Source organism: Callionymus lyra, chromosome 4, assembly GCF_982586985.1.
Source record: "Callionymus lyra chromosome 4, fCalLyr1.hap1.1, whole genome shotgun sequence".
NCBI lineage: Eukaryota > Metazoa > Chordata > Actinopteri > Syngnathiformes > Callionymidae > Callionymus > Callionymus lyra.
The window spans coordinates 30,592,547-30,606,463 of NC_141821.1; the positions used below are offsets into that span (position 1 = coordinate 30,592,547).

Here is a 13,917-nt window from a genome sequence, read left to right on the forward strand (position 1 = left end):
AGTTGCTTAATATATTTTGTACATCGGTTAAATGACCGCTGTAAGAAAATGTTTTTTTTAGAAAAGCTGTCAATAAGGAATAAGTATAGGAACAATTTAAAAACAAACATAACACACATTTGGTTTAGTCCAGAGAAAGGATAAAGGAAATTGTACCTGTAGGGGTCATTGTTCTTCCACTCTCCCAGTTGCCAATGATTGGAAAAGTTAAGGTCAGTCTCCCCCTCCCTGTCTGGTGCTTGAACTTCTAGGCTGGGTGGTCCATCACTGCCTCTTTGACCCATTTCCCCTTCACCAACTACAGATTTTGACGAGCTGGGTAAGAGGAAATCCGGCTGGAAATCTGGAAAGTGGTCCCTAGGAATGTGAAGGCTTTTTGGCCGGCCATCCCGATACAATCCTCCTTCATGGTGGATCCTTCCTTCGGCTTCTCCCAGATTTTTCATTAAAGAAACACTCCTGACGGGCGGTGGTGGTTTACGCTTGGACTTTTTAAGTGAAATGGATCGTGAGCGCAGACGCAGGCGTCCCTCTGTACCATAGTCTGAAGTTGTAATAGAGATTGTGTCAGCAGTACTGGCACTGTCCTCCGAGCTGCCTCTTGGATATACCATGGCGTAATTGTCACCCAATCCTAAGAAGTTTTGATGTCCTCTGTGGTTTGTTAATATGTTCCCATTCCCCGGAGAAACGCTTTCCTCTGGCTGAGCTAACTCGCTCTCTTGAAAACAGAAGGACCCAGAGTCTGTTGGGGTGGAAAGAGAACGTTCCCGGAACTTGAATGCATTTGCCGCCGCTATTGAACGAGCCGACCTCTCTCTGCCCCTACCAGCCTCCCCGACTCCCCCTCTCCTTTCAACTCCTTTCACACCATCAGCTGCAGCCCCTTCAGTTTCACTTCTCCTCCCCACTGTGGCAGTTGCCAACAGAATCTCTGGCATGTTATTCCCTCTTCTGCCAGAGAGGTCCGACACTGACGTGAAAGATCCCGAATTTGAGCTTGTGGACTGTCCAGAGTTCACAAACATCACACCTTCAGACCCTCCTCCTATGATGCTGCGCTGTTTAGGTGGAACTGCAGGGCCTTTGTTCATGCTGAAGTTGTACGGTTCATTCCAGGCTGCCGGGGAAAAGGTAGAGCCCTTGGGTCCGTTCCAGGAGGATGAAGGTGTGTTTGAGCACAGCAGGGCAGAATGGTCCATGGCTCGTGCGTGAAACTGGTTTGGCGGGCGTTGCTCCAAATCTGCATTGGACAAAGAGAGCAAAGATCAAGTTTAAACTCATGATGCATACATTGTTGGGGAGCTTGTTGCAGTGGAAAAGATCATGAAAACTGAACTGAAGACTGAACTAGACACAATAAATGGAGCATTTAAACCCAAGTAGAGTTGTAAGCGATTGCAAAAACCCAAAATATATTTAAAGAAGACACACTTTTCAAATTCTATTTTGCATTTTTTACAAATATTAAATGTTGAGGCTTGTGCGAAAACTGTCAAAACTGTAGGCCCTTACAATATTTTGCAGTTGTGACAAGTACCTTTATATCACATAAAACATATATTTGAGTACTGCACTGGAAAATTAATTTAAAGGATTCTTTCCTAGTCATGTTTTTATTCTACATCGATCTTTCGGCGAGGGTCCGTAGAGAATATACTGCAAAAATGAGGATAAAAGCTTTCGTGCCAGAGATTTCCTTATTGTTTACTCCTCAACACCCACCTGCAGGTGAGGTCGCGTCGAGGTCAGAGTGAATCTTCCTCAGGGAGAGGTTCTGGTGGTGTGTGTCTGTGACAGGCTCCAACGAGTGGGGTTGGTGGTGGTGGGGATCCCCTGGAGAGGGGGATGGGGAAGCAGAGTGCTGCAGGAGGTCAACACCGTGAAACTTTCCTCCTCCCCCTTCACCTGAGGAGGACGACAGACAGTGATTATTAACAAGAAGGGAAGTCATCCTTACCGAAAGCATGTTTTTCACATCTTCCTTCAACATTTACGCTAGGTTAGTTTCCCAAAGACAATTCTAAAATGAATCAAAATGATGCGAAACATGATCTGAGTCACTAAAACTCTCCTTCATCAATTGATTTTTCTGTCTTCCTTAATCCAGTTTCTTATTTTTAGTCAAAATGCACTTGTGAGTGTAATTTATTTTTCTTAATCTGGTTTCTTGTCTTCGGTCAAAATACACTTGTGAGTGTAATTTAATTTACAATTTGGGGAATAAAAACTTAAATAGAGTTATTTGCTATAGTTCTACATTGTAGATCTGTTTGTTTATTCAACATATAACTCAGTGAACTGTCAGCTTCATCATCATTTTTGCATCAGAGTAACAACAGACACTTGTAAATGGCAAGAGAACAACACAGTGGTGTAAAAGAATCCCTGTAGATATTAAGTTAACGAATTTTAAAGCAAACAATTATCTTATATAATGTATTTATTTACTGCAAATATATGGTAAAAACAGTGCTTTTTGTTTATTCTTTATTCTTCATCCGTATGGTAACACGAGCGGGAGGGTGAAGTACATCACTCTAACACATGTTTGGTGTTTGCACAACTGTTTTATGAGGATGAACAGTTATGTTATGTTCTTCGGCTGACAGGGCGTTTATAAAAATATGTTCCTGTCAAGAAACAATCCTGGTTCAGTCGATAATGAATCAGTCAATGGATCACAAAGACGGCTCAGGTAGAATTTGGGAAACGAAAAAAAAAAAGGCAAAGCCTGAGCGCTCGTCTGGATACAGTTACCATGACTGTAGTTTGGTAGTGTTGCAATACAACTGATAGAGATAGGAAAATGTGTGATAATGATGATAAATAAGGAAAATTGTTGGGCTACAATTCCAGTGTCAAAAACTTTACAAATCAAAAACAGTTAAAGACCATAAGAGTCAAATCAAAATCAGCAAAGACAGAGACAAAAGACCATTCTTCCTCCTCCTTCAGAGACACAAGCATATCCTGATGCTTTGTTTCTAGATAAGTCTAACTTTTTTTTTCCTCTCAGCGTAAATAATACATCTAAAGCGACACATGTTTGCACTACGTGTGACACAAAAGTGTGGCAAAGTACTTGATGTTCCCCCGAATGAAATACCCAGAACACAATCTGATGATTAAGATGAATGATGCAGTTAAAACTAAAAATATCTTCAGAGTGCTTCACTGTAGAGACGCTCTATCTAGATCTAACATCTCCATCAGTCTGGCTCTATCTGTGAGGAAGGAGCTAAAGTCTAAACCTTGTCTAAACATACTTAAAGATCGACTAATGTGTTGATTTAAGTGTGTCTTAAATAGATGTTGGACCTCATTTGTCTCATTCATCATCAGTATTTGTCTGCATGTCCAAAACTATCTTTTCATTGAAATATTTACATTAGAAAATATGCTTAAGCCCCGCCCACTGAAAACACAGAGCTAAAATATCGGATTATCGTTTTCACTATTTACATTCTTATTATAAGAAAGAGGAACATATTTTGAATCAGGACCAATGGATTTCAAGCATGAATTTGGGAATTTGAGGTTTTAAAAAGTAGAGTACTCTAGTTAATAAAGCCATGATTGTGTACTCCCTAACTCACTCACTCACTCACTCGCTCGCTCGCTCGCTCACTCACTCACTCACTCACTCACTCACTCACTCACTCACTCACTCACTCACTCACTCACTCACTCACTCACTCACTCACTCACTCACTCACTCACTCACTCACTCACTCACTCACTCACTCACTCACTCACTCACTCACTCACTCACTCACTCACTCCAAACCTAGCTAACTAGGAGCGTGTCTGTGGAGAGAAATCAGTGAGCGATTGCGTTTCATTTTCACATCTGCACTGTCAACACCCTCTCACCCATTCATGCAGACGGCGTGGAGCGACAGAAGGAGGGCGGCGAGAGGAAGCCAGAGGAAACGAGAGAGGAGAGCGACAACCTGTTGTCTATCATTCATCATTTTACATCTTTAAAATTCTCTTTCACCATCATCCGTCAGCCCCTTCAATTGCTTTGTTGTCATTCCGTCATTTTTTTGGGTGGAAGAGAGAGAGAGACATTCTATGCAGGTTACCATGGCAACAGCATACAGGCAGCGGGCTACCTGCTCGCCGTTTTATAGAGCCTGGAGGTGAAGCGATGTTTGGGAAAGGAGAGTAGTGGCACAGTAATGAGATATTATCTTCATAAGACTTAACCCACAATTATTCAAATATTCATTGAACTGCAGATTTGTGTGCACAAGAACATTTCTTACATAAGGGCTGAGATATATGCGTTTGAATAATGGTGCTTTATAACCCCAGAGCTACAGTTAGAGAGAGACTTTAAAGAAAGATGCAGATTTTGAGATGAATATAAGACCCTACATAATTTCCCTACAGATTCCATATAATTTAAAGGTTTTCTTGCTTAAACAAGAACACTTCTTTAAGTACTGAGTCTCCAACGATGAAGCAGTTGCTGTGCCAAAACACACGCATATGCAAGTGAGTAAACATGCTCGGAAGGATGGAGTGTCAGAACGATGTTTCTGAGGATGACCACTGCATACTAACAGCTCTGACGGCACACACACACACACACACACACACACACACACACACACACACACACACACACATACAGAAGAGAGCGGCAAGGGCAATAGAGGATGTGAACAGCCTCGGTGTCAGCCCTAGTATCTGCTGCAGTCTCACAGTTTCCAGCTCCAGTGTGGGTTTTCATACGTGTCAGAACGATATGATGAAACATGTGCTATGACCTTTGGTAACTCACAACACTGAGCAGAACAGATCTAGCTCTTGGTGTAAATACTCGGGAAGTTTGGCCTTGTTAGCAGCTCGGGTCAGATTTGATCTATGGTGATGGTTCTTTTATTAAAGTATTTTTCAGACCAAATTTAAAAGCCCCCGACATAATTTGGCAAGAAAGAGGTTGGCTTGGCCATGACTCAGGACATCAACGTGTCAGTGGTGTGAAGGTGCCCTTGAGCAACCAGAGGATTTATTTTGAAAACAAAACAAAACTAAAATGTTTTCACTTTAAATAGAGTTCTAGTTGTTGCTGTGCATTGTGGGAGTTGTAATATGGTCATTTTACCAGCAACAACATAAACAAAGTAATAAGCATTATGAGCATGAGCGGTGATGATTTAAAAACACTCCTGCCCAAGTACTCAGTAATCAACATTTCTTTTCCAAAATAAATTCTTCTTCCCAAAGACCCGTTCAGTAATCTCATCACGTTTCTCCTCCAAAAGTATGTTTTATGAACAGTGGATAATCCAAGACACTTCAGAGGCAGACTGCCACAGGCATCTGTTTACATGCATATGTTTAAGAAAATATTTTCTGTTTAACTTTCCTGGCTCTGGTTCAGTCAAATCCTGGTCATGAAGAATTTATGAACTCCCCACTTTAATATTCAAAGATTTATTTTATATTTGGACGGCAAATGTACTCCACAGAGCATCACTTTGGTTAATCATAACAACTGAATTGATCACAAGCTACTTCCTTCCCGAACACATCTATGATCACATGATCTGCGTCGACTCACTCGTGATATCCGGCGGGTTGCTGTTCGCAGGGGTGCGTCTCCCCGGGTGCCACCGGGGTTTCTCTGCTACTGGTGGTCCAGCGGCAGCATTGGTGGCTGTGCTGCTGTGACTACTCCAGCCCAACAGGGGGCGCTCTGACTCACAGGGGGACGGGGAAGGGGAAGGAGACGGGTTGGTCGCAGACCTCAGTCCAAACACAGAGGAGGTGGTCTCATCGTCGTAGAGCTGTTTCGAGGCCGGCTGGAAGAAGAAGCAGATTTGTTTTTTTTTAATATAAATCAAGGCGAAAAAAACACATGATGAAGATTGATTATATAAATGTATTGAAATATACAAAATATAACTATCTGAAGCTTAATAGTGAGGGAAGTGTGAGACTCCCTGGAGTTTGTGTGTGTGGTATTGTAATGTGAATATTGAATAGTGGAATCAAATACTTTGGTCACATGATTTACATTTTTGCAGAACTAAGTGGTACAACTTAAAGACACTTGAGTCATGAAAATGATAGATCCAAAAAACATTCACACAGTTCTTTCCCATACTTTCAAAAGTGTGTACAATAAAGATACAATTTCAAGGTGCAAGGATTAGCTACGCAGGACATAAATACTTTTTTTTTTTCTTTCCACAAAACACACTGAAATGTGTGTTACTGTTTCAAATATCAGGTCATGTTCTGTGTTTCCATGCCTGTTGCTGTGCCTCTTGAGCCTTTTAATCACATCCTCTCCAGCAACAGGCGCGGGGTGTCAACATTGGAATACGGTACGTTTTACTTGAACAGCTCGCTTTCATTTTTTGTTGTTTTTCTTCTTCTTCCCATTGTGCCTTGCCTAGCTTTTGTTGTTGTTAGTTAGTGTGTGTGTGTGTTCACCACCACTTGTCTTTTTTAGTCTCAGTTTGTTCTTGGCTGGTTTATGGTGTGCTTTTCGTTTTACTTTGATATGGACACTTGACATTTTGGAGTCATCTACGTGTAACTTGTTTGTTCAATTGTTACTGTGTAAATAAACCATTGAAAATGTTGCTTTTGTCTGGTGATTCTAGACACATTTGGGTCTGACTCTTATCAGAGTGTCACACAAAATTGCCAATTAATTGCAACAAAAGCGCTGCTAATATGCTATTTGCTCCTTTAAAGAGGCAAATCATAACATGTTTAACTGTCCTTGAACCACTTTAGAAGAAAACCAACATGGTTTCAAAACATTAACTTGGTGACAACAGGTCTAATCTCCAAACACCATTACCAAGGCTTTTTTCACAATGAAACAAGACAAAATGCCTGATAAAATACAAGCAGATTGAGGTTTTGTTGTTCAAACGTTATGTTATGTGGATTTGTAGAACAAAGAATGTTCATGAGGCATCAGTTCCTTTCAACATCAATGATCTCAGTACTTGAACTCTTGTCACCATATGTTTTATCTATATTTGGGATCTACTTAACCAGATCAATGGACCATCACACACCCTCATACAATTACTTTGTTTCTGGATTCTCTGGTAATTAAGGGATGACTTTCCTCCACTATTCCAGCCCTGTCAGATCTAAGCGTGCATGATTCCTGAAGCGTAAGGTTTGCAGAGATCCTACTGACGCATGTTCTCATGAATAAGTAAAAGGAAATGAAGATCTGATTATGCGGGAGTTGCGAGCGGACCAGCAGCATCGTTGGCTTTAACCTGGTGTTGTAATCCCAGCTGTGAGGGAAACAGCATCTGTCAACTGCCTGGTTTTGAGGATAAATATCCAGACTAAGTCCCATTTAGCAGGCTGCCCAAAAAACATTTTGGGCTAGGAACCAGGTTTCACTTGATGCAGCAGATCCATTGATGGGAATCTACCAAATTCAGATAGAAATCAGTCCAAATGGGGAAAGACATTAAGATAATGGAGGCAAGAGCCTGAAGAACCAAATAACGTGGAGTAACAGTTATGCAGTCTCAGAGGTAGATCGAGAGCTTCTAATCGGACAAACAAGAGAAGCAATCTCAGGAAAGATTAGAGTGAAAGTATTTTGCTCGAAAAACTCAATGTTACAACTTGACTGTTAATTGGTTATTAAGTATTTGATGACATAAAGGAATACCCTGTGGAAGAATGTGTTAGAACTCCATCCCCACGGATGTATAAATCATCCTCTCTTCTTTTTCTGGAAGGCAATAAATCATTTGGCAGGATTTTGTAGAAGTCCACTGACAATGTGAAATAGGGTGACTCATTTTTTAAAGTCTACAAGAGTGACTTTAGTTTCCTGTTGTCAACTTTATCTCCGAGCTCTAAAAAATAAATCTTGGTGACCACACCCACTCTGCTGTGATTGGTCAAACATCGAGGTTTGTGACTGCACATCATCAATCTCAGAAGTCTCCACCTTCAAGGGACTCATTGTACCGCTTTGTTTATACAACAAGTCCCTTGGAGGTGGAGACTTCCAGTATAGAATTTAGATGCTTGACTAATCACAGCAGAGTAGGCGTGTATATGGTAAACAAGATTTTATCTTGAAAAAAAATGTTTTCTAATGTAAACGTCTTTATAAAAAGTTGTTTTTGTTTTGTACAAACAGACACATACTGATGAGTACAATAGAGGTCCAAAATCTATTTAAGACACACTTCAATCAACACATTAGTTGACCTTTAACATACAATATAATAAAGTTTATCTATCTATCTATAAAGGCTCTTGTTGAGTAATTGTCTCTTTTGATCTTTCAGTAAATTATAAAGCCTTGCAGTACATCATGAAAACACGGTATCTTAACCACTGCTGTAAAGCAGCTTGGTGGTCACATGATACTTTAAATAATCATGTAAAATAAAATAAAAATTCTTACAGAAATAAGAAAAAACAATTATAATGTCAAAATGTTATGTATTGTTGCCCAACGATTAGGAATTCAGATTGAACTACTGCTACATGCTTTCACTGATGAAAACGAATGTGTTGTTTATTTACAATCTTAAGAATATATGACTTAATTATCCGCACATAGATCTCACGAACAGACGTTGTACAAGTGATATGTATTTCCTCTCCTCCGGAGGCTGAGCAGTGTTGTCAGCTGCAGCAATATGTCTGGATGCCCTGCAGAACGGTGTGAACATGACAGCGTGTGTGATGCTATTTACCAGGAAGATGAAGTCGGGCCTCTTGTTGTTGAGGGAGACGGGGGAGCGGCTGAGCGTGGTGGACGTCTCGTCTGAGCTGAGCGACGACGGACACCGGAAGGTCTGACCGGTCAGTTTGCTGTCATACAACTGCTCCTCAAAGTCTGCGGGATCACGGGGAGAAACAAAGGAGCACACGTTAGTATCCACTTTCACCGAGACACGCACCACACCAGAGAGCACACGACCTATCATAGTGAGCTGGAAGACATGATCCGACTGCAGCCTTGCATCAACTGTGGGAGTTGAAGAAGTGTTTTCTCTTCTTTCTAGTTCTTCCTAACTTCAAGTCTCTTCTCACGTCTCAAGCTCCGACTGCCTCTCATGGCTGCCAGCTTAGACGTCTCCCCCTCAGGCCATTGTAAACAGATTCCTAACCCTCACCCCCACCACACACGCACATTCCCCCGAACAATCCCTCAGCCAATCCTTTACGACAAACACACTCCTGACCCACTCCCCACTCATCCCTAAAGCCCCCCTATAACTCTCTCACACACACACACACATGCACACACAAATCTGACACCATCCTGCTGCCGGCTTTAGTGGAACAGCAACATCTGTGCATTTTATTAAAACTGTGATAAACTCGCCCTCTCGGACAATATAGATTCCACCCGGGTTTAGTTTGGTTGCACAGCGACGGCACGTCAAAGATCATTTCTGTGCAGCACAACACTGTGCTTTTCCACTTAGGAAACTTTTTGTGTATTGCTTCGAGGCACCACGTCACAAACAAATGTCAGGTAGTTGAAGAAGTTGGCATTTGGGGAATAGTCTCATGACAGTCTGGCATCAGGTGATAGCAGTCAGGCAGACAGAAGCAAGAGACTGTGGTTCACTGCACTCACTAACACATTTATAACAAGTACTATTAGCAGGTTATTCATTGGCTCAGCACTCAACACAGTAGCACATTGAAGTATGAGACGGTTTGGGTTCAAATGCAAATGCTAGCATCCATCCAACCAAGCAACCATACGTCAATTTAATCAAACAACCATCTATTCATCCTTCAATCAATCCATTCTTCCACCCATCAATTCACTAATCCTTACGTCCATCCAGCCATCCATCCCGCCAAACAACCAACCAACAACTCATCCATCCATCTATCCATCCTTTCATTTAACCAACCATCCACCCATCCCTCAATTCATCTATCCATCCAGCCACCCAACAAACCACTCATCCATCTATCCATTCATTCTTCCATCCATCCAAACAACCTTCCATTTATCCTTCTAACCACCCACCCACCCATCTATTTATTCTCCTATCCAATCCACCATCCATCCATCCATCCATCCATCCATCCATCCATCCATCCATCCATCCATCCATCCATCCATCCATCCATCCATCCATCCATCCATCCATCCATCCATCCATCCATCCATCCATCCATCCATCCATCCATCCATCCATCCATCCATCCATCCATCCACCCACACTCCCATCCATTCATTCTCCTATCCAATCCACCATTCATCCATCCATCCATCCATCCATCCATCCATCCATCCATCCATCCATCCATCCATCCATCCATCCATCCATCCATCCATCCATCCATCCATCCATCCATCCATCCATCCATCCATCCATCCATCCATCCATCCATCCATCCATCCATCCATCCATCCATCCATCCATCCATCCATCCATCCATCCATCCATCCATCCATCCATTCATCCATCCATTCATGGATTCAAAAGGGAATATTAAGTGGTAAGAAAATGTGTATCTGTGATCTGTTTCTTGATTGGTTGATTATGGATTGATATATTTTACACAATTAAGGCAATATGTGGTATAAGGAGTTCCTGGACTGCATGTTGTCCATTCTAGGACCAGATCCACAGATTCTAGCGTGATTCATTACAGCTTCATGCAGCTAGAGGTTTATATTGACTTAACTACTTGTTATTGCAGTTCAATTGCCTGACATCATCTTTGATCATACGACGCCATAAAGAAATAGTAGGAGGAATGTAATCTTCTTTTGCACACTCTGTATGATGTTTAGATTGAATTTGTGAACAATGGTCCAAGGCTTTGACTGATGGTTTGTCTGGTGTCTTGCATCATTAAGGACAATTTCTCAGCAGCAGCGTTTATGAGGAAACGATAACAACATGTTTTTAGATGTTGGTCTGCAGTGTGCACACCCACGCTGTGCCGCAGACAAGGCTTTAATGTTGACATGAAATAATAACAGTTCCCAGCAGGAATATGTCAATGGAACGTCATTACGTGGGCAATTATGCCACACAACTTTAAAGAAGACACACAGACACAAAAACTCACTGCATTTCTTGGTTTATTTGAATTAGGAAAAAATCTCTTTTAGCTGAACTGTGACAAAGAAAACAGGATTACGCTATTGTGTTAATGCATTCAAGATTATATAAATTTCCACAGGCTAGAGAGATGCAATAGTTGTTGTCTTGATAAGGAATAGGATTGTTCTTTGGAACCATTTGTTGGATTTCCATCTGCTAAGCGTGCTCTTTATTTAAAAATCATGGCCCAAGGACCATTTGCGGGCCCGTGGGACAATATTTTGCAGAACTCCATTCGATGTCTAAGTTTTTATGTGTTGGGTTAAGCAATTTCCGTATACAATTTTGGATGGTTAAGAAATAAAGATAATCACATCTAATGTTATCATTTATATAGCTTTAATTATAGAGTTAAGATGGAACAGAATTACAGATAGAAACAAACAATAAGTGTCCAAAATTCACAGTGAAACCCCAAAAATCACACATTTAACACCAAAATATAAATGAAACTTAGATCAATGAGTTTGAGACTCCAAAAAATAAATAACGTAATAAACTTAAAATTACAGCTCAGGGAGGAAAAAATGCAGTAAAATAATCATTACTATAAAAAAAGGAAAACATTCTCATGAAAACTTGTAATTATTATTCAATATAATGACAAACATAGAAAGCCCCATGTTGTATTCATACATTGTAGTCTGCCCTAGTCCAGAATGAGGCTGGACTGTAAAGCCTCTATGTTGTAGGTCCACTTGATGTTTGCATAGGTAATTATTAAGGGGTTACAAAGACTTTCACAATAAGCTCTTCAGGGGACTAGCCTCCTCTGTCATCTGTCATGTCACTCGTCTTTGTCCTTAATTAAAAATCATTAGAATCTTGATGCTTAGATCCACCGAATACAGTCAGTGTGCACAGAGAACAGCAGAAAGAAGAGACACATCTCTCCAGAGAAAAGAGCCTCAGGGCTGGATATTCCCCAGTTTCATCTGTCCGTCAGGAAGCCTTTGAACCATGCTGGGATGGCGAGCTCGGTCAGTATCATGCATATATCACATACCATATCATATGGACCATATTTAAGATTTAGCTTTTCACAACAGAGAGGCATGATATAAAACCTTTAACCTATTGTCGACCACATTTCTTTAAATGTGCAGCCATCTTTTTAATGTAACTGCACATTGACCTTTTAAATAAACTGAAACTGAAACTTGTCATTTCATTTGAGCGTTATTTAAAGAGTCTTGACAGGAAGTTGACAGCTGTCTCTTCTCACATCTGGCTTGAAACTCTTCATTCTCTTCAGATCTACCCTCACTTCCACCTTGCTAATCCATTGACCTGATCCAGCCATTTCACCGATGTTCATTTTTATATAATTTATTAGTAATTGCTTTGAAAAGCTGGTAACTTGATCCATTATGATAGAGTTAAGGGTGTGTTACAGGTGAGGTCTTGTCTGTTTTAATTTATAGTAACATTGTTAAAGGATTCCTGACTTAAACAAGTGTGCATGAAGCCACACTAAAAATAGCTGGTAATGAACCACTGCACAGAAAACAGCAGGTTCAGCTGGTTATTAAACTGCAGTGACGCCAGAACTCTTCAGGTCCAGATTGCATTGGCCTGAAGAAGTGAGGCATCAGCAAGAGTCCGTCGACACAGGGGGTAGACATGAAGCAGAGCAGTAGGAGGAAGAACCGGTGGCGAGGAAGAAGATGACAACGATACCCAGGAGGGAGGAGGAAAGGACAAGCCAGCAAATAAGACTGTAGGTTGGAGCTGGAGTAGAGGATGGACCAGAGTGGCTACAATGAACCGCTTCCAAATAAACGCGGATGTAACCAAATCTAGCAAAAACATGCCCTGCATAGTTGAGGTCAAAGGATCGGACAAAGCAGGAGTAATATGAACCGAGCGTGCTTGGAGAGAAAACTACATTTGAAAACAGAGAAGTAAAAGAAACACGACCTGAAGAAACACAAAACAGGATGAAGACTATGAAGAAAAATGTGCTTCGACTGGAAAGCATCAAGTAAAGAACATCATTGGAAAACAGATTTAAGCCCAGGACGATTAACGTAAAGAAAATAAAAAGAAGAGGCGAAAAGCCTGAAGAATCCTTTAAATGCTACAGATTAACAAGAAATAGGTGGAGAAAAGGATGAGGAAATGAAATGGGATTGTGTTTGAGAATACTCTGCTCACTTAAGGAACTAATCTGTTGAAAACCAACAGAAGTGGCTTCACATTAACAGTGGGCAGCTCTGGAGAAACCAATATTAATCATGACACTTGGGATTCATCACAAGACCCAAGAGCGATCAGACAAACTTTTTTTTTCAAATCTTTCAGCCATTCTTCCACAGTTAAAAATGAAGCGCACACTGGAAACACTTTTACTCTGATGTGTGGAGAATGGTGAATAGGTGTTTTTTTATGAGTGTGGGTCAAGCAATGCACTCCATCTTTGTAAAATGTCAAGCGGTAAGAAAAATCGATCACTTCACATGTAATCATTAATTAAGCTTTGGTTATATACTGAAGAAGGAACACATCTAGAAACACACACTCATCAGATTTGATAAAAAATGGCCCAAAATTCATGGTTAAACCACACAATAATCCACTAAACAAAATATTCATTAAATCTGAATCAAAGGAATGAAGGGAAAGAGGTTGAAAGACCTCCCAGCCTGCAGTCCAGTCTAAACAAGAATTGACCTCTGGTGACCCCCGGTCAGTTGAGTTCGAGACTATTAAGTGTATGTCTCTCCCAAGTGAAGGGACAATTGTAAAAAAAACATTCACTGGAGCTGTCAATAATTCAATGTCAATAATTCAATTGACCCTACTGGGT

The 13,917-nt window shown here is 40.9% G+C and overlaps 1 protein-coding gene across 1 annotated transcript in view; it reads right to left on the bottom strand.

Annotated features, from left to right (window-relative positions):
• nhsl2 (NHS-like 2) overlaps positions 1–13,917 on the bottom strand; it is an 88,503-nt gene that overhangs the window by 6,311 nt on the left and 68,275 nt on the right. Inside the window, exons 3-6 of the mRNA XM_087789689.1 lie at positions 8,721–8,863; positions 5,579–5,819; positions 1,726–1,908; positions 157–1,243 (exon numbers count right to left, since the gene is read on the bottom strand). Coding sequence (XP_087645815.1) covers positions 157–1,243; positions 1,726–1,908; positions 5,579–5,819; positions 8,721–8,863 — 1,654 coding nt within the window. The remainder of the gene's footprint in view (positions 1–156; positions 1,244–1,725; positions 1,909–5,578; positions 5,820–8,720; positions 8,864–13,917) is intronic.